We start from the raw sequence: 21,459 nt of genomic DNA on the forward strand, positions 1-21,459 counted from the left end.
CTTAATTTATGGAAAACAGGGAAGAAGTACCCAATTGGATTATGTTAATCTGGTAGGGACACTATGGGCCTGATTTAGATGTTGTCGATAACTGTTCCACCATAAAAAAAAACATTAGTTTTCCAGTTCGCTGCCTCGGCGGTCCGCCAACCCATTTTGGATGTTGGTAGGACCACAGGCGAAAGTGCACCCGAGTCCTGCAGACTCTGCCAAGATTTTTGACTGTGGCATTGGGAATAGGGCCTGACCGCGGGACTCCAGCCACCATTACCGCTGAGCAGATTTGGATGTGCCTTACCGCCAAGCCAACTGTGGCAGTCCGACCTCCATCTCTGAGTTGCGGGTTTGGGAGGGGAGTTACCCAAAACTCACCTATTCCCACGTTTCCACTTCTGTTTTTGACTGGACAGCACATTCCGTCGCTGCTGCACTAGACCACGGAGAAAACATGACCCCTCCTCCCCCATCGCCAGACCTCAGGGGAACCTGCATTGGCTGTATACGTTGTGCAGGCACTGAGCCACTGCAGTTATATACATGTCACAGAATTTTTTCAAGTTCCGGTCACATGCATATGCCTGGGACACATCTGTGTTGGTCTTGGATGGGGGCACACTCATACATGAAAAATATTGCACACATCCACAACTGCAATTGTGGTGTCAATATTCCTTGCCAATGCTGGCACCACAATGACAGTACTTTCACAGCCACCATGTCCATCTGTGCACATTGTGAGGGGATGTGTACCTGTGATGTTGTGCTACGAGTTGTGTATGCGAGTCTGTATGTGTATGCATGTGTGTAATGCCATTGACTGGTTGAGGCGTAGGCAGCTGGAGTGGGTGATGTAGTATTCTGTGTATGTGGGTTTGATATTGTGTACGTTTGGTTGTGTGTTGTGCTGCTGTGTATCACATTCAAGTGAGTGTTGTGTGTTTGTAGTTGTGTGGTTGAAATTTTCATGATGTGTGTAGTTGCACTTGTGTGTAAGTGTGTTTGAATAGATGAGTGTGTAGCTGTGTTGATTGTTATGGTTGTGTTGTGTGTGGGTGCAGTGTATAATGTGTAAATACGGCGAGCAGAATACAATCAATTTAACAATCTTGTCAGGTCTGCCACCCCCCCAGATTGGCGGTAACACAGCCAAGATCTAAATCAGGCCTTATATTGTTCTGGCTGATGTGCCTACATTCTGGCAAAGTCTTTAAGAATTGAATTAGTCTAATACCATTCACGATATACCTGAAGAAGTCAAGTCAGTTGCTGTTACAAGCTGTCAGCTCTCTATTCTGTGAATTCAGAAAGCATGACATGGTTTTCTTTTAGAAAATAACAACACTCGTGACTACATATATAATACATTTATAACCCCTGTTGAACAATGCTTTCAAGTGGTAACTCTAAAGAAACCACTAAACAGTAAGAATCACCAACTGTTTTCAGTAGCACTTACTTACCCTGGAACCTCCCTTTGATGGTTTTACTGCCTGCAGCACCTTTCAACTATACAGTGATCCCTTTTCAGGTAAAAGTGCTCGGTAAGGGAGCTGGAGGTGTAGGGAACACCAGTGATCATGGTCTTCCCCATTTTTCTGACATACTTTGAAACTCATGTTATCGCCGAGAACCTCAGATACCTGAAAAACGGTGCTCCAGGGTGGTTGTTGATGGAATGATTGCCTAAATATCTGGTCATTGGCCACAGAGTGTTTTGCGCCTAAAGTCCTCACTAAGTATGTTTCTACCCTGTACTACATTATCTATAAGACTATTTATTTTGCAGATATTTATGCCTTTGTTGTCCTACAATCAACACAAAAATGGAGAACCTTCACTACCTGAAATAGATCAGTCATCAGGGAATGATTCTTTGGATCTTTTTACCCCAAAAGATCTTGCAGTCGAAGTGCGCAGCATTCAGCTAATTAGAGACGAGTTTTTAATGAACATGCAGAAGTTCCTCAATCATATTCAACTAACAATACAGCAGATTGAAGGCAAGTTATTTTCCTTTATTGGTTGGAACAACGCTAGTCTTTATTAGTAAGAATAGTGAATTATTTTAGTTTGATGTCTTGTTGAGTTACTGTTTTTCGCTTTATAAACCATTTTTCAGTGCTGGTTTCCCTTGAGAATGAACTATTCTCGTGAAACTATCAGAGTGAAAACATAAGTCAGAATGCTGTGTGTCACCGCCCTCCACAAAACTGCATTGTCAGTCAAAAGGCATAATATCTGTGGATTCTTTGCTTAAAAAATAGACCTTTGTTTCAAATGCATCTCTTCATGTTTACTTCAATCCACTCAGATACTATTAAAAAATAGAAGAATGTATCACTATCATCAGTCACATCAGTCAGTAGAATTAATCAAATTAAAATGAATATGCTTCCTACTTGTTTGAACTGTTTTAGAACACTGAGCAAATTAGCACTCAGAAACCACTTAAGCTATCTATTTGTAGAGGTGAATGGATGCTTCTGGACCGCTGATTATATTATTGGCCTACTATGGGTAAACGTTTGCAATCTTTGTATCTACCTAATGCATTCTCTGGATATTCAATTTAGAATTTATTTAACTTTAATGAACACCTATTGAGAAATGTGATCTAAAACTATTCACAAAGATCAGGCTGAAAGTCATCAACACTTCGGGAAAATTTGGCTCAAAATTAAACAGCATCTTACAATTCCGTATTTTTCACCACTAACGCCACTATTACATAACCCCAAACTCACTAATATCTTCCAGTATAGGAAAGTGCCCCTTTTGGACATGGTCACCCCCCACTTTTTACTCATGAGTACCAAGGTTTCTTAACTGAGGTACACTGGGTCCCTTCCAAACAGATTCCCAGTGCCAGTGCTCTTTCCCTAAAACAAGCTAAAATGTGTACAATTGGCACAGCCTCCTGTACCTCTGTAAGTCCCTAGTAAATGATACTCCAGGTACCTAGGGCCTGGGTAATGGAGAGGGTCCCTATGGGCTGCAGCATGTGTTGTGCCACCCTCAGGGACCCCCTTAAAAAGATGCTTGCAGCTGCGATTGCAGTTTATTTGTCCTGATGCAAGCCAGGTAAAAAAACAGAACATGGCACACCACACCCTTAATGTGCCATGCCCCACTCACTGCATCTAAATATATGTAAGCCACCCCTACAGCATGCCTTAGAGCTCTAACACAGGGTGCATTATGTAGGAGGCAGGCTCCGTTTATGGAGTACACCTATGGTGCGGCATCCTTTACTGAATCCAGGCAACCCTTAGTGAAAGTGTTAGGTGTCCGGATAGCAAAAGCTCTCTGGGAGTAGCTGTGGTGCGCAGTTAAAGATTATCCAGGAAGAGTGTAAAGCATATGTAATACCACAGTAGTCAGTCAGTAACTGTTCACAAGAAATAACCACACCAGGTTTTGCAAAAATAAAGTATTCTTTATTACAACACTAGGGCTATACTAACATTGGTATAACTCAACTTGGAGATATCTATACACGAAATATACACTTTGCAACAGGCAGGAAAAGCATAGAAATACAAGAGACCCTGGGGGGGGGGGGGGGTGCAAACCATATACTAAGAATGTGTTATAAGAATGGAGGTGCCCAACTAAGGTAAGTGTATTAGAATCCCAGCGGTTGGGGGAGTAGGAAATTACCAGAGGTAAGTACTAGAAATCCCACAGGTGCCCGGATGCAGAGTGGCTCTCGAGGTGTCCTATAGGCTAACACAGGATAGTCACAGTTGGATTTTTATGGATTCATGACCCCTCCCAGTGGACCCCGGGGAAACATGTTGGCACAAAGAAGGTTAGAGAGTGCCCCCACCCATGGATACCCATAAGACTGGAATACCTACACATAGGGAACCCAGGTGCATCGGGGTGAAGTGGCAAAAGAAGCCCTCGTTGAAGTCAATGGAAGCCTCGATTGTCCAGTTGCTGTCGCGATCCGTGGGCCAGGTCGGTGGAACCCATGGGTGAATTCTGGACTCTGAGGAACCTGAAAAAGAAGGGTACTATGTCCAGACCAGTCGGAGATGTACAGGCGGTGCGGGTAGGCAATGCCCATCGTCTTGAAGGTGAAATTCCTGCAGGATGGTGAAGGAAGAAGTCCAGCTGTGGAGTCCTGGGGGGGTACAGAAGATCTTTGGAGTCACCCATGAGCCTGTCCCACGTCAGTTGCCGGATTGCAGGAGGGTCAGTAGCTAGCAGGACCACCAACAAGCCTTGGCAAATGCAAATAGCTGATGCAAGGAAGATTGCAAGTTTTTGAGGACCAGCAAGGTCCTAGTGACTCAACCCTTGGAAGGGAATCAGGACAGGCCTTCAGCAGAAAGGAAAGCCAGCCAGAGTCAGAGGAGCCCCCAAAAGGGACCCACTGGCAGCAGGCATAGGGAGACACAGAGAGGCCTCAGCAGCACAACAAAACAGGAGTCCCACGTCACAGGAAATGCAGAGTGGAAGCTGACCTTGGAGTTGCAGAGTGCTGGAAGCTGGGACTTCTTGGAGCTTGAGGATCTCTTGGAGGAAGAGCCAACACGCCTTGGCAAGAGCAACAGTCGCAGTGCCCAGGGGGTCCGTTCCAGTGGCTGCAGCACCGTCTCCCAAGTTAGTCAGAAGACAAGTTGGACCTGGAGAGGACCACAGAACCACCACCTGGATCAGAGCCTTTTCACTGTCCAGGGGACAGCAGAATCCACCAGTCGGTCGTTGTCGTCTTGAGATGCCTGCGGATCCAGGGGAGTGACTCCTTCACTCCAAGAGAGATTCCTTCTTGCTTCTTGGATGCAGGCAGAGTCCTTGTGACCCTGGGGGATGCACAGACATGGATGTTGCAGAAATCTTGCAGGAGCTGAAGAGACAATGTAGTGGGAGCCCTCACAACTGGATATAGGGGGTCATTACAACTCTGGCGGACGGTGTTAAAGCGGCAGTAAGACCGCAAACAGGCCAGCGGAAAAAAAGGGAATTATGACCGTGGCGGAAACCGCCAACAAAGACAGCCACTTTAACACTCCGACCGCCACAGTGGTACAGACAAACAGCGCGGCGGTTACCGCCAACAGACAGGTGGGAGACAATGTACCGCCCACACTATTACAACCCGCCAATCCGCCACCTTTTCCGGGGCAGATTCACTGCAGATAAAAACACGGCGGAAACAGCTTTTGCTATGGGAAAACGCTCACCTGAACACATCCCACGAGGAACTAGGACACCATGGAGCCCGAACTCCAAATACTCCCTGCGCTTGTATTCCTGCTCCTTTACGACCAACAGCTACGTAGGCGCAGAAGATACCGGTGAGTACTGCACCTACGACACGGTGGAGGCAAAAGTTAGGGGGACACCCACCAAACACCCCCACCCTCGCATATCTCAACATACACACCAATGCAGTCACAAAAATAACAGTAACAACCCACAATCCCCCCGGAAGAATGAAAAGACAATGCGAAATTGGGGCAAACATTGTAATGTGCCAATATACATGTCATACAAAAATATACAGATATATATATCTCAAAATCACTCTTATTTACACATACAATCCGAGAAGTAGTGCAGATATGTACACAACAATGTCTGTGCACCAACAGTCCAAAAATGCATGGGCGAGGCCTACAATAGATACCTGACCAAAATCGGAGAGAACACTGCCGGGGCATCAGATAGAAATAAAACAGGCACCTCAGGGGGAAGTGAAGGGGGGGGCACCTCAGCCAGATGAATGCGAAGCCAGATCCACGACGGGGCTCCATGCCCATTGATGTATCCTGGGGAGTGCAAAGCCACAGTCTCTCAAGTCTCTACAGTGGGTGGTTTGCCCACTGTGCCATCCTAGGGAGTGCAAAGCCACAGTCTCTCAAGTCTCTACAGTGGGTGGTTTGCCCACTGTGCCATCCTGGGGAGTGCAAAGCCACAGTCTCTCAAGTCTCTACAGTGGGTGGTTTGCCCACTGTGCCATCCTGGGGAGTGCAAAGCCACAGTCTCTCAAGTCTCTACAGTGGGTGGTTTGCCCACTGTGCCATCCTGGGGAGTGTAAGGCCACAGTCTCTCAAGTGGATAACAGTCTCCACTGGTTCTGGGGGGGACTGGTACCCAGACTGGATGAGTCTCCACGTGAAAGTACCGGTCCTGTCACTGTCCCAGCTGCACATGGGATAAGGATGCCTGATGTGGCGGTCCATTCATTCCTACACGGTGCATGCCCTGTTCAGCGGTGCTTTGCCATGGCGGTTCAGGACAGTTCAGCGGTGCTTTGCCATGGCGGTCTTTGCCCGTTTCAGCGGTGCTTTGACATGGCGGTCTTTGCCCCGTTCAGCGGTGCTTTGCCATGGCGGTTCAGGACAGTTCAGCAGTGCTTTGCCATGGCGGTCTTTGCCCTGTTCAGCGGTGCTTTGCCATGGCGGTCTTTGCCCTGTTCAGCGGTGCTTTGCCATGGCGGTTCAGGACAATTCAGAGGTGCTTTGCCATGGCGGTCTTTGCCCTGTTCAGCGGTGCTTTGCCATGGCGGTCTTTGCCCTGTTCAGCGGTGCTTTGCCATGGCGGTCTTTGCCCTGTTCTGCAGTGCTTTTACATGGCGGTTCTGATACGGACATTGGTGTGTGGCATGACGATCTCCACACTGGACATTGGTGTGTGGCATGACGATCTCTACACTGGGCATTGGTGTGTGGCATAACGTTCCATCATTGCCCAGCGGGGCTGTGGCATCCTGGCCCCTCCTGGCCTGTGACTCCAGCGGTGGTCTCCTGACCAGTGATGATACTTGTGCCCTCCTGGGCTGTGACTCCGGCGGTGGTCTCTGGACCAGTAACGATACTTGTGCCCTCCTGGGCTGTGACTCCGGCGGTGGTCTCCTGACCAGTGACGATACTTGTGCCCTCCTGGGCTGTGACTCCGGCGGTGGTCTCCTGACCAGTGACAATACTTGTGCCCTCCTGGGCTGTGACTCCGGCGGTGGTCTCTGGACCAGTAACGATACTTGTGCCCTCCTGGGCTGTGACTCCGGCGGTGGTCTCCTGACCAGTGACGATACTTGTGCCCTCCTGGGCTGTGACTCCGGCGGTGGTCTCCTGACCAGTGACGATACCTGTGCCCTCCTGGGCTGTGACTCTGGCGGTGGTCTCTGGACCAGTGACGACGGTGCTGGCGGTTGTGTCTGGACCGCCGGAAATGATGGCGCACTTCTCCGCTGTGACACTCACAACAGGCTGGGCAGACTTCCTCTGGACCTTCCCCACCTTTGTTGGAGTTACAGCTGACTCACCAATCCCCTTCGATCCCATGTCACTTGTTGTCCCACCAGGGGTCTTAAGACGGTCCCGTCGTCCACTCTCCATTTTCAGAGCCTTTACAGGGGGTGGGCTGCCAGTGCCTTGGCTCCGGGTCCTACTGCCTGGCCTGGTGGCCGGTGCACTCCAAAAACCTGGAACACGCACCACTGGTACTGGAGGCTTTTTGGCTGAGGCGCTACGACGGGACTGATGAATTGGAGGGGGGCGGGTGGGGGCAAAAAGGTCAATTTGACAGAGGGACAGTTTCTGACGAACACTGGGATGGGTAGCTGGAGGGGGTCTGGGAGTGGAGGAAGAGGAGGTGGTTGTAGTAGGTGTCACTTTAGGTGTTTTGGGTGCAGGTGCAGGTACTGGAGGCTGTTGTGAGGTGGATGGATTTTGGGTGAGTGATTGCCGGCATTTGTGTACTTTGGGAGGGGGCGTCACAGACACACTGGGAGAGGACACAGGGGACGTGTAAATGGGAGTGGAGGTGGTGAGTGCAGGTGAGCGGTTTGTGGTGCTGGGTGTCCTGGTGCGAGTCCTAGTGCCTGTAGATGTGGTGCATGCAGATGTGTGTGTAGACGAGACTGGGAGGGAGGAGGGAGGAGGGAGAAGAGGAGGAGGGGGACACAGTGGAGACAGTGGATGTTGCTGTGTCTGTATGTGGGTGAGGCTTGCGTGAGTGCCTGTGGTGTGTATGGTGCCTATGTTTGCTTAAGCTACTTGTGTGTGTTGACTTGTGTACATGCTGGTCTGTAGGTGTGCTTGGGATGGGCTGGGGTACAGGAGATTGGGTCTGGGTGGAGGAAGTTGGAGGGGGGAGGCTAGACACAGGGACAATGGCTGCCATCAGTGCTGAGGCCAGAGATTGCAGGGTTCGCTGAAGGACAGCCTGACCAGAATGAATGCCCTCCAGGAATGCATTACCGTGTTGCAACTCCCTTTCTACACCCTGGATGGCATTCACAATGGTAGACTGCCCAACAGTGAGTGACCTGAGGAGGTCAATGGCCTCCTCACTGAGGGCAGCAGGGGTGACTGGGGCAGGGCCTGAGGTGCCTGGGGCGAAGGTGATGCCCACCCTCCTGGGTGAGCGGGCACGGGGCGAACGCTAAGGGGCTGCTGGGAGGGCGGTGCTGGTAGGGAAGGTGGCGGCTGTACCTGTAGAGGTGGGGCGCACAGGTGGTGCCGCCACCACAGGGGAGCTCCCATCGGCGGACGAGTCTGTGTCGCTGGTTGGTGATCCGGTGGCCGACGTGAAGCTCCCCTCGCCCTCCGTCCCACTGGTGCATTCAGAGTCTGTGGTGTGGCCCTCCATGGCCATGTGGGATGCAGCTCCCTCGTGCTCCGGTGCCACTGTACCTCCGCCTGATGATGCTGATGTACAAAAGGACAGGGAGAGCAGGAAAAGGGGGGGAGACATAAGAAAGAGAGTTTTAGTGCATGGCATGCCGCTACCGTTGGCGGACAAGACAGACGCAGCAGCTCCCTGCATTATGCCGTGTTTCTGACCTCTGCACATGCAATTTCTGGGACATGGCCTACATGGCAATGGTGTAAATCTGCGCACATGGATGCCACAGGGGCAACTATACCTCAACTTGCCACTCTGCTGAGGTGGGGTTGAGTGCCACATGGCCTACATTACGGAGGGGCCTTGCCTAACTAACTCGCCCTGGCCTAGGGACACCCACAGTCCACCTCCCCCACCCAGACCCCTCCACTGCACGCAAAGTCCACTGAATGACGTTGTACTCACCCCCTTGTGTCTGCTGTGATGTCCTCAAGCGCCCATCCAACTCCAGGTAGGCCACCGCCAGGATCCGGAACATCAGGGGGGTCATGGTGCGACGGGCACCCCTCCCACGTTGGGAGGCCATCCCCAGCTGAGCCTCCGTCATCTTCTTGCTGCAGCGGCGAATGTCCTCCCATCTCTTACGGCAGTGGGTGCCCCGTCTCTGGTGGGCCCCCAGGGTCCGGACCTCCTTGGCGATGGCACGCCAAATGTCCCTCTTCTGGTGGGCGCTGACCTACATGACATGCACAAGGAAAGAGGAACAGTCATTACCAACTGCACCGTCAATGTGAGTGGCCCCCTCCCTACTCTGGCCATGTGGCCCATTCATTCCCATTCATAACTGATCTATGTACTCTGCCCCCTTCCCTCTTCCACCCAGCCCTCTCCACCCAGGCCTAGCCCATACAACGTGCACCCTGTGTACTAACCTGTTGGTCTGGAGGACCGTAGAGTAGCGTGTACTGGTGGAGGACCCCATCCACAAGTTTCTCCAACTCCTGTGCAGTGAAGGCAGGGGCCCTTTCCCCAGACGCAGCAGACATTGTCGCTTCCAGACCAAGGTCACAGCAGCACTAGCAGTGTAGGTCCTCTCCTGTCGAAGGTCAGGTATCTAGTGATTGAACAGATAGAAAATGGCGGTGACGTCCGCGGCGGTGCGCATCATCACCGCCGGCGCACCTGTTCATTGGCTCCTGGGACCCATAGGGTCCAATGTTAACCAATGCAGCATTGCGCTGCGGTCTACGACCGCCTACCGCAACGGTGTGCAACGCCAGCACAGTTACCCCACAATCCCATTGTCCCAGTTTAGAGGTCAGGCAGCCGCCATGTCAGGGGCCCACATGGCTTCATTTACTACTGCGTCACGCATAGCTAGGCCTATACTCAACACACATACAGGAAGGCTTTTTTGTCTGGTGTAGTCTTGTGTGTAACTGTGGGTACATACCTGGAGGAATAGTGACTGGTTCTTCGCTGTTGTCCTTCTTAGGCACCGTCAGCTGGGACATATGAGAAGATGGCGGAAATCCTCCGGTGTACCGACCGCTGGTGGACCTGTTGACAATGGAAGAAAGACATATCACCATCACCTACCGGTTTGACCGTGCCACAATCCAGGAACTATGTACCCAGTTGGAGCCAGACCTGATGTCACCGATCCGCCATCCGACTGGAATCCCCCCTGACGTGCAGGTGCTGTCAGTGCTCCATTTCCTTGCAAGTGGGTCATTTCAGACAACAGTGGCCATGGCATCAGGGATGTCCCAGCCTATGTTTTCCAACGTGTTGTCCAGAGTGTTGTCTGCCCTGCTGAAACACGTAAGGAGATACATCATTTTCCCTGAGGTGGAGGATTTGCCTACAGTGAAAGGTGACTTCTATGCCCTTGGACATATCCCGAACGTCATAGGTGCTATTGATGGGACCCATGTAGCTCTGGTCCCCCCCCGCAGGAGTGAACAGGTGTACAGGAACAGGAAGAATTATCATTCGATGAATGTCCAGATGGTCTGTTTGGCAGACCAGTACATTTTGCAGGTAAATGCAATGTTCCCTGGCTCAGTGCATGACGCCTACATCCTGCGGAATAGCAGCATCCCTGATATGATGGGTCAACTTCAGAGGCACCGTGTATGGCTATTGGGGGACTCTGGTTACCCCAACCTTTCCTGGCTATTGACCCCAGTGAGGAATCCCAGGACCAGGGCAGAGGAACGGTACAATGATGCTCATGGGCGGACTAGGAGGGTTATCGAACGCACCTTCGGCCTTCTTAAGGCCAGGTTCAGGTGCCTCCATATGACAGGTGGATCCCTATTCTACTCACCGAAGAAGGTGTGCGACATCATCATCGCCTCCTCCATGCTCCATAATTTAGCATTGCGACGCCAGGTGCCTTTTCTGCAGGAGGATGATCCAGATGACGGTGTTGTGGCAGCTGTGGAGCCTGTGGAGCGAGTGGACAGTGATGAGGATGAAGCTGAGGATGAAGAAAACGACAACAGGGAGTCAGTCATACAGCAATATTTCCAGTGACACACAGAGAACATTTTCTGGTTTAACATTACATTAACTTTCACACGTCTACCTCTATCCTGTACCTACATTTCACTCACTATTTGTTAATTGAGTTGTACCCTTCCATTTCAGTTTCACAGGTGTGGTAACCTACGTGTCAACTGCTTGCATCCTTGAAGGGCTTGTGATGTGTGACATTGGTATGTTAGCCTTACAATGGGTAACCCATTATGACACTGTAATTGATAATACAAAGTTCCAAATCATAGACTGACTCCAGATTTTTTGGACTTTCAAGGGTGTTTATTTAAGTGCAAAAGAAATCAAGGAAGGTTGTAAAATGGGGATGGGTGATGGTGGAGGAATGTCCATGGCAGAGTCCAGTCTATTAGTCTCACAGGTGCACTGCCCATCTGGGCATTGGAAGTGGATCTGGGGCAGCTCCAGTCTGGACAGGGTGACAAAGTGGGACAGTGGGGGGACAATCAGGGTGGTCTCATTTCCTGGCGGTAGTCTTGCCATCTTGCTCTGTCCTGTTCCTGGATCTCAGGGCCCGCTTGCGTGGTGGTTGTCCGTCTGCAGGGGGTGGGGTGCTGGTGTGTTGGTCCTGTGGCGGGGCGTCCTGTCCACTAGCGCCGGCGGAGGTGGTGGGCAGTTCGTCGTCCTGGCTAGTGTCAGGGGCCCCTTGGAGTGCCATGGTGTCCCTCAGGGTCTTTTGAATGTCCGTCAGCACCCCTCCGATGGTGCCCAGGGCGGAGCTGATGGTCCTGAGCTCCTCCCTGAACCCCAAATACAGTTCGTCCTGCAGACGCAGGGTCTCCTGCAACTTGTCCAGGACCGTGGCCATCGTCTCCTGGGAGTGGTGGTATGCTCCCATAATGGAGGAGAGGGCCTCGTGGAGAGTTGGTTCCCTAGGCCTGTCCTCCCTCTGTCGCACAGCAGCCCTGCCAGTTCCCCTGTGTTCCTGTGCCTCCGTCCCCGGGACCGTGTGCCCACTACCACTGCCCCCAGGTCCCTGTTGTTGTTGGGGTGGTGGGTTAGCCTGGGTGCCCTGTAGTGGTGGACACACCGCTGATTGACCTGTCCTGGGTAGGGAGGTTTGGGCCCGCTGGGTGGGTGCTGTGCTGGTGTTACCAGAGGGTGGCAGCTCGGTGTTGGGCTGTGGCTGGGCAAGGGGAACCGACTGTCCTGAGGCCCACGATGGTCCGGGCTGGTCATCAGGATCCAGTTGGGCAGAGCTGCTGTCGTCACTGTGGGCCTCTTCTGGGGGTGGAGTGGTGTTGCCTGGACCCTCTGGTGTGGTGACGGTCCTTCGGGTTCCTGCAGGGGTATAAGAACATGATTATTGCATGTGTGTGTGTTATGGTGTGCAATGGGTGGGTGTTTGTGTACCCCAGTGCAGGCATTCCTGTGTGGGGGCTTGTGTGATGATGGTTGCGGGGGTGTACTGGGTATGTGCAGTGGGCATGCTTTAGTGAGGGGTGCCCATGCTTAGTTTTGTCATGCAGGGCTTGGTGTTGGGATGGGTGGTTGGTGTCATGGGTAGATTAGTGAGGATTTGGGGTGATAGGGGAGGGTGTGAGGGTGGGGGTGTGGGATAGCATGCAAGTAGGGTGGGGGATGTGATAGTTAAGATTTGACTTACCATTGTCCCATCCTCCACCGACTCCTCTGAGGCCCTCAGGATGCAAGATGGTCAGGACTTGCTCCTCCCATGTTGTTAGTTGTGGGGGAGGAGGTGGGGGTCCGCCGCCAGTCCGCTGCACTGCGATGTTGTGCCTGGAGACCGTGGAACGAACCTTCCCCCGTAGGTCGTTCCACCTCTTCCTGATGTCCTCCCTATTTCTTGGGTGCTGTCCCACAGCGTTCACCCTGTCGACTATTCTGCGCCATAGCTCCATCTTCCTGGCTATTGATGTGTGCTGTACCTGTGAGCCAAATAGCTGTGGCTCTACCCGTACGATTTCCTCCACCATGACCCTGAGCTCCTCCTCGGAGAAGCGGGGGTGTCTTTGGCGTGACATGGGGTGATGTGTGGGGTGGTGTATGTGTTGATGAGTGTGGTGAATGTAGTGGTATGTGGTATTTTGTGCGTGGATGTAGTGTGGGTGATGGTGTTGTGTGCCTCTGTGTGATGGGGTTGTCAATAGCTGTGCTGTCTCTCTGGCCTTCTCTCAGAATTTCTTGTTGTAGGGGTTTGTGGGTGATGTGGGTGTGTGTTTTATATTGTGTTGGGTGTGTGGGAGTGTTGTTTGTATGTGTATCAGGTGTGTGTATTTCGAAATGTCCAATGTGGCGGTGTTTTGTAGATGTGTGTGTATTTTGAGCGCGGCGGTGTGTACCGCCAATGGAATACCGCGGTTGAAAGACCGCCACGTGGATTCGCGGGTCGTAATAGCATGGGCGTGTTTCTGTTGGCGTGGAGGTGGAGGATGTGTTTCCGCCAGTTTATCGCTAACCTTTGGTGTGGCGGTATTGTGTGGGTGTCTGAATTTCGGCGGATTCCGTGATGTGTGTCACAATAGCTGTGGCGGTCTGCCGCGGCGGTGTATTGGCGGTCTTCTGCACGGCGGTAAGCGCCTTATACCGCCAATGTTGTAATGACCCCCATAGTCTTATTTCAGTTCCAAAAGAAGACCAGCAGCAGCTCCGGAGGCCAGGAGCAGAATATGTCTTGCAGAGAGTTCCTTGAAGAGCCTGGCTTGACAAATCTGAGGACCCACCCTCAGGGGAACACTAAAGTAACCTTAAAAGGGGGTTGGTCACCCTCTTCAGTGACCCATCTATCAGAGGAGGTTAGAGACATCATCTATCTGACCTATCCAGTCAGATGCTCCCAGGGGCTTTTGCCCACCTTATGTCCAAGATGGTAGAATCAACTGGCCACCTCGTAGAGCACCTCTATAGGGGTGGAGCTGGACAGGGGGGTGGTCACTCCCTTGTCCTTTGTGTAGTTTTGATCCATTGCGGGAACAGGGGGTTCCTGAACTGGTGCAAACCGGATTATGTAAGGAGGGCACCAAATGGGCCCTTCAAAGCAGTCTGGTGGCGCTCAGAGGACATCACACTGCAGCCCAGAGATACCTATTTCAAAGGGAGAGGGGGTCACAGGAAATGCAGGAAATCCTTCCTTCTGCCTTCTCATGGCTTGGGCTCATCAGCAGAAGAGCAGAACAGTGTCTGGGGTCAGCAACAGCGTGGGCTGGCAGCCAGAACCCATAAGGCTGCACAGGCAGACCTGGGAGATGCTCTTAGGAACTCCCAGAGTACATGGGATCATGCAAGTAGCACTGGAATCAGTGTTGTAGCCTGATTCCAACATGTTTGATACCATGCCGAGGTTTGGAGAAGCCATAATGTAGTCAGTCCGCTCATGTTGACTAGTGTCCACTGCATCCCTTAACATGGCTTCCCTGCACTTACAAAGCCCAGGGAATGGAGTCTGGGGTTTGTAGGGTTATACATGCAGGAATATCCTCACACTTAAGAACATGCACTCTGTCCTTGGGCTGAAGGATCTACCAGAGGGGTGACTTACAGTGTCCAAGTGGGATCAGTGGGCTATAATGCAAGCCTTATTTTTGAAGTGAAGGGTGCATGCACCATTTCACGCAGGTTGCAAAGGCAGGTCTGTAGACAGTTTGCATGGGCTCCCATGGGTGGTAGAATATATGCTGCAGCCCATGAGAGTAGTCGCGGCTCCTCCGTTTGGGAAGAGGAGTGTTGCCCACCTACCAGCAGCAGCAGCTGTAAAACCTTTACCAGAAAACGATCATAAACTTTGTTGTTTATGATAGTTTTCTGGTAAAGGGGGTGGGGCCACGGGGATGCCGAGCAGCACTACCCTTCGGAGCACATGTGTGTTTGGCCAGCCGTCTCCAGACGGCCAAAAACCCATGTGCACCGGGCTGTCTCCAGCCCGGCAACTAGGCTGCACAGATTCCCAGTCTGCCTGAGAGTGCCTAGTTTGGGTGCTCCCAGCCAATCCTGACACTGCTCTGAGCAGCGTCTGGATTGGCGCAGGGCAGGCTGGGAGCCGGTGCCAGCAGCACCAGCGAGGGAGCAGAGGAGCGGAGCGCAGCGGCAGAGAAGGTAAGTGGTTTTTTTTTAAATATTTATTTTTCCTCCTCTCAATCCCCCACCCCCCGGGGTGCCACCCCACGAGCCGCTATTGCATGGGAGACCTCTGGTGGTCAAATACGTTGGGTAGCCAAGTACCATATACTATGGACTTACATGGGTGCACCAGTATGCCAATTGTGGGGTATAAAGTTTTACCCGCAACCACATTTAGGGGAGAGTTCCCCAGCTACCTGATGGCTTCACTGAACCCTGTAGTGTTTGGTATGAAACATCTCCTCTTAATAAATCCAGGCTGATGCCAGCCTTGGATTTATTATGACTCGTACCCAGAAGGCACCTAAGGGATGCCCCCTGACGCCTACTATTCTCTTACTGTGCTGGCAGACTGGTACCAACCAGCCTGCCACCACAGGTATGTTTCTGACCCCTTGGAAGTTAGAGCCTGCTTGCCTGGAGGAAGGAGTTATCACCTACTCCAGCAGGATGGCTAGTGAATCTGCATATCAAGGCCAGGGACATCAAAGACCCTTTGCTATGCGACCCCGGCTTCCCCAGACGTGGGAGTTGCTACCCCCTGCCCCGAGGCCCACTTGGCACAAGGACAGGTGGGAAAATTAGTTGTGCAGTAGGTGTGTTCCTTCTCTGGGCTAGCCACACTCCTATGGTGGGATGCCCGAAGTGGATACTTAAAGAAGAGTTCCACCATCCTAAATTTTGGTGGAACTAGGAATTCTGGGACAGGGTTCTGCCCACTTCCCACAGGAAGTGGTCATACGGGGCGTAGTCACGCCAAGAGTAAGTAGCTCATTAGCTACTACTCTGCACTCCCCTGAACACCCCCAAATTGATTAAGAGGCCTTTGACACCAGAAGAACAGTTTCATCTGACCCAAGAAAAAGAAGACAAGAGGCGAGGGAGTGAGAAATGTGGACGACTGGTGAACTTTTGGTGTAAACCTTGCTGGCCTACCTGCTTCTGTCCCAAAAAATCACAACATCCCAACTCGGCCTGGAGCTGTGAGGACTCCAAAAGCTTCAGAGTTTTGTCAGCACTTCCAGACTGGAGGAGGCCAAGCTGAGGATGCAGCAGCAGCAGCAGTTAGCCCTAGATAGGGAGGCCTTGGCAGTGGAGAGACAGAGTCAGGGGTTAGTTTCAGGGAGCCTAGGTTCAGGGAGGACTCTTTTTGACTCCAGAAACCTCAACAAGATTGTTCCCACCTACAAGGTGGGGGGATGATATTTCCAAGGGGTTCACTGCTCTGGAGAGGGCTTGTAAGGTACAAAGGGTCCCTCAGAGACAGTAGGCTGCTATTGTCGTAGTTTGGACTCTTGCTCTAGGCAAGACTGCTGGCTAAAGGATGACAGTACTTTTGTTTGTAGGCGACTATGCCTATCCTACAACAAGTCGCAACTGTTGTCCCAACCTTACCGGCTCATTAGCAGCACCTCACCAGAAACACAATAGTAAAAGGTGATTTGTGGCAGCCTTTATGCATGGACTCGAGAATAAGACATCTCAGGGAGTGTTGTGGTTTAACGGAGATTACCCCTTTCTCACAGATATATCATGTCTCATATAAACACAGGCAATGACAAAGATGCAGTAAAGTTTAGATAGTTTTTATTTAACATAACTGCAATTTGCGATAAGTTGCATGGGCTGCAATGATTAAGATAATGAATAATGCAAGCAACAGAATTGTGAAGATGAGAGTCATTATTACAAAGACCCCCACCATCTTGCAATGCATGTAAAAGACATACCAGATATAATATGCCCTAATTCCCTAATGTGAGAGGCCTAACCTCCTACCTAATGGAGAGCTGGGTTTTCTAAACCCAATCTGCCAATGCCATGAGAGGAGCCCCCAACCATTGTTACCTTGGAATGAGGTCTCTATCTCAGAATCCCCAGGGACACGTAGACTGGGTCAGCGTCAAGACGACATGCAGCATTGATATCAGCAATGGTGGCGATGTCCTCTGGTCGGAATCCCTCTGATTATCTGTTTAAAGTGCGATTTATTTATACAGATCTACCAGGACCCCTGACGTAGGTGTGTTCCCAAACAATAGATAACAGACATGCTTGGGATGGCAATTAATATAAAAAATCCCTCGAAAGTATAGAGAGGGAAAATCCCTAAGTGTGAACACCTACTGTTTGTTTGTCTTTGTTGCTTGATCTTGATGCCTTAGTGCGGTGACACTGATAATGCAAAGCATAACAAGTGGCCTAACTATAAACAAGGCAGCCATCTTAGAAGAATTAAATAATTAAATGGGCTAAGACAGAGCAAGCTAAGTAGGTTAAAAGTCACTAGGTGACGGGGACACAAGTCTGCAAGCCAGAGGCTAAGCTAACTCCTGTTATCCCATTAAAACGAACTAGGATTCACTACACTATCCTTTGGCTCTCCTTCTGTGACAAAAGAAGGGATAGACTCCTCACTGTCGGGAAGGAAGATGCTGATAACTACACAGTTTTTAAATCTGCACTCTTAGATGGGTTTGGTTTCACCACTGAACAATATAGGATCAAGTTCAGGAAGATCAGGGAAGAATCCTCCCAGGTTTGGGTTGATGTTTGTGGACTGCTCTGTTAAAGCTTTGGAAGGCTGGTTACATGGCAGCAAAATCTGTGATTATCAGGGCTTGTACAATCTGATTTTGAGATTTGTTACACCAGTACTTAGTTGACTCAGATCTGACCTCTCCCCAAGAATTGGGAAAGAAGGCAGACAAATGGGTCAGTAATAGGTGAGCAGAAAAGCTCATACGGGGGGTGACAAAGAGAAGGAAGAGGAAGCAGGTAAGTCTCAGGATAAAGGTAGGGACAAAGATAAAAACAATGAGTCTTCATCAGGCCCACAAAATTCCTCTAGGGGTGGGTCTAAAACATCTTCCTCCCATAACAAAAAACCTTTCTGCTATATTTGAAGAAACAAAGGCCATAGGCCAGGAGATGGCTCCTACCCTAACAAAAGCATCAATTCATCCATCACTACAACCCCCACCTCTACCACTAGTGCCCCTAGTAATATCAGTAGTGGTGGGTCAGGTAACAATAACCAATCCAAGGGTGTAGCTGAGCTCACTTTAGGAAGTGTAGTGGGGGCTGGTTTAGTCAGAAAGATAACAAAGGCTGTCTTAGTCTCTGTTGGGGGCATTGATCTTGCCACCCTTGCTGCCTGTCCCCTTAATATAAAGTACAGGCAGCAGTCCTTAATATGTGGTGTTCAGGTAGAGGCCTACAGGGACACAGGTGCCATTGTCATTATGGTGACTGAAAAAATGGTGTTCCCTGTGCAACACCTACTTGGTCATCAGTACCAAGTGACTGATGCCCACAACAATACCGTGTGCCACCCCATGGCAATTGTGGATTTCAGCTGGGGGGCAGGAGGGGTCAGTGGTCCTAAAAAAAGTTGTGTCCACAGACCTACCTGTAGAGTGTCTATTGGGGAGCGACTCAGAGACTTCAGCTTAGGCTGAAGTAGAGTTGGAGGCCCATGCAGCTATGCTGGGCATCCCAGGGCATATTTTTGCTTTGACTAGGGCACAGGCCAAGAAGCAAAAAGAGCAACTTGGAGCCTGGAACATTGGCACAAGAACTTCCAAAACCCAAGGTTAGGAAAGGCAAAAAGTTGCCCCTACCCCACCCACCAGTGAAGATTTCCCCTTTGAGAAGGAGGAATCTACCCCATTGGCAGAACCTACACCTGAGGAGCTGAAAGCTGATACAGCTGAACGCTTAGGTGCAGGTGGGCGTGCCAGGGAGGAGTTCAGTGTGACACAAAAAACCTGTCCCACACTGGAAGGGTTGAGGCAGCAAGCTGTCCTCCAAGAAGCAGGGGATGTCAGTGGCACCCACAAGGTATATTGGGAAGACAACCTCTGCAGTTCAGAACCAAGGGAACCCAAACCTGGTGCCACCAAGAGATTGGTAGTACTAACTATAACTGCTGAAATTCTATGGTTTTGTACAAGTAAATTCAGAACCTAACTATAAAGTCCCTGTAACCTTTGTTTTTTTCAGTGAATTTCTATGTTTTTTAAACATAAAGTAATTTTAAGTACTATACGTTAATCCAACCACTGCTGCGCATGGCCAAAGGCCAGGCCCTGGACACAAGACCTTATAATGACCCAACCCTGTGCTGCGCACAGCGGGGGTTGGCCACAGGGGCTGTCTCTGTCAGTGGATCGGTGAATAGGTGCGTGTCTGAGTGGGTCTGAAAGTGGGTGTGTGAGTCTGAGTGGGTGCATGAGTGTCTGAGTGGATGTGTGAGTCAGGGCATAAGTCTCTGAGTGCATGTATCTGTGAATGAATTAGTGGAAGAATGAGTGTGAATGTTTTTTTTTTTTGTCTTTTTTTTGCATATCCTCGAATATTCAAGGATATTAATTTGAAACCCATAATTTTACCCTAAAGCACCCCTATATCACAACCCTGCGGTCAGGGTACCTCCACTTTGACCCCTTAAACCACTTATTTCTATTTTCAGCCCCAGGGACCCTCTCCGATAACATAAAATGGCACAATTTTCTAGTCAGGTTGCTCCCAGCCAATTACAGCTCTTCTATTCATGCGTGTATTCGTGAAAATCAGTGAATACTCACTATTTATTTATAGCCAGAGATATACAAATGTATTTTCCCTTTTATATCCCCAAAACTACTGGACAGATTTACACCAAATAAGGGAAAGCACAATCTGCGTACCGAAAGCTAGCTTTCTGCCACATTTGGTCTAATTCTGTCTACCGGTTCGGGCTGAAGTCATGTCTAAAGGTCCTTTGGGAATTAACATAGGAAACACAACTTTTTTGATCTCCCCTATTTTTCTCTACCCCCCCTTGACAGATCACCCTGAAACTTTCCATGTATATCAAGAATCACTGGCAAACTTTTTTGGGGGAAAATTTTGTGAAGATTCGCCAAACGGTGGCAAAGATATAGGCATGTCAAAAACCGCTTTTTCTATGGAAACATGATCCTAACTATAAATACCTAGTGGCGTCCACCACTAGGTAATTATATATATATATATATATATATATATATATATATATATATATATATATATATTCTTGAAGTCTTGAATATCTTTTGTCATCTGTAGCTTCTTTTCCTGGGGAAAAGTATATTTATATGTCAAATGGGTGTTACTGTTGTCTTCAACTCCTTGTTAAAAAGAGACATTCTGTGTTTTTTCTGCAAGAGTTAAACATTCTATATGAATCTTATAGTGTACATCCAGTACAATATACCTTTATATGGTAAGAGGTATTTTTCCATAGGATGCTCGCTGGGTCATACATGCAGTTTCTATCCACATATAAGAACAAATACATTTATATTCATTATCTTATTTGATAATACTGTCCTACAGTCATGGGTAGAACTTTGTACTCATATTGTCTTTATTTTTTTGATATCATTGCTATGGTCCTCTCCACAGTATTGATGAGGTGTTATTGCATGGATTCATATCTCCTTAGGTGAGCGAGTAGTTTATAGTTCGCCTCTGACACCAATTGGTCATGTTAACATGGTTTGTCCTTATTCCATGTTTTTGAATGTTTATGACTCTTTTTATGTGGTTGTTTCCACGGGTCTTTGGTTGTTAAATATGTCAAGGCTCACCTACATTATTATGCAATCATTGGTAATACTATCTCCATGCAATTTATGCTTTTATGAACTTTTATTACTGTGGTCCTGTACAGAGTTATTTTACGAACAAGGATGTATTTCCTCATAGGTATTCTTATGAATGCTCAGTCTGTCTCTCTTGCACTAGACTGGTTTTCTTCTGGCTAGAGACTCTCAATATTATTGGGTCACTTCTCACATGTATTGGACATACTAACATGGTTGTGCTTTTTCACTTGTTTTTCATGTTCTATGTTTGTATTTACCTGTGGTTCCTTCCAAAGGTTTTGATGTCATAGTGTTTTATTACTCACCTTAATTATTGATTGTCCAGTCTTATTCTCTTGTTCCAAACCGGTTTTGTGATACTTGGAGACTTTTTTTGAAGGTCTCAGTTCACAGTCCCTCCTCTGGGTTACTATGCTTTTGTATCTGATTCTACAGTAAGGAATCTCTATAAAATGAACAAGTTACTTACCTTTGGTAATGCATTATCTGGTAGAGACCGGATCTAGCTGCAGATTCCTTAACAATCCCTCCCATCCTCCCTGCTCCTATTTGGTCTCTGAAGATTTTGTTATGGAAATCAACACTTATAGTTAAGAATTGGTGATTA

At 49.5% G+C, this 21,459-nt stretch overlaps 1 protein-coding gene across 1 annotated transcript in view; it reads left to right on the forward strand.

Annotated features, from left to right (window-relative positions):
- DNAH10 (dynein axonemal heavy chain 10) overlaps positions 1-21,459 on the forward strand; it is a 1,282,131-nt gene that overhangs the window by 150,920 nt on the left and 1,109,752 nt on the right. The window contains exon 6 of the mRNA XM_069215014.1: positions 1,787-2,000. Coding sequence (XP_069071115.1) covers positions 1,787-2,000 — 214 coding nt within the window. The remainder of the gene's footprint in view (positions 1-1,786; positions 2,001-21,459) is intronic.

Source organism: Pleurodeles waltl, chromosome 11 (assembly GCF_031143425.1).
Source record: "Pleurodeles waltl isolate 20211129_DDA chromosome 11, aPleWal1.hap1.20221129, whole genome shotgun sequence".
NCBI classification, from domain to species: domain Eukaryota; kingdom Metazoa; phylum Chordata; class Amphibia; order Caudata; family Salamandridae; genus Pleurodeles; species Pleurodeles waltl.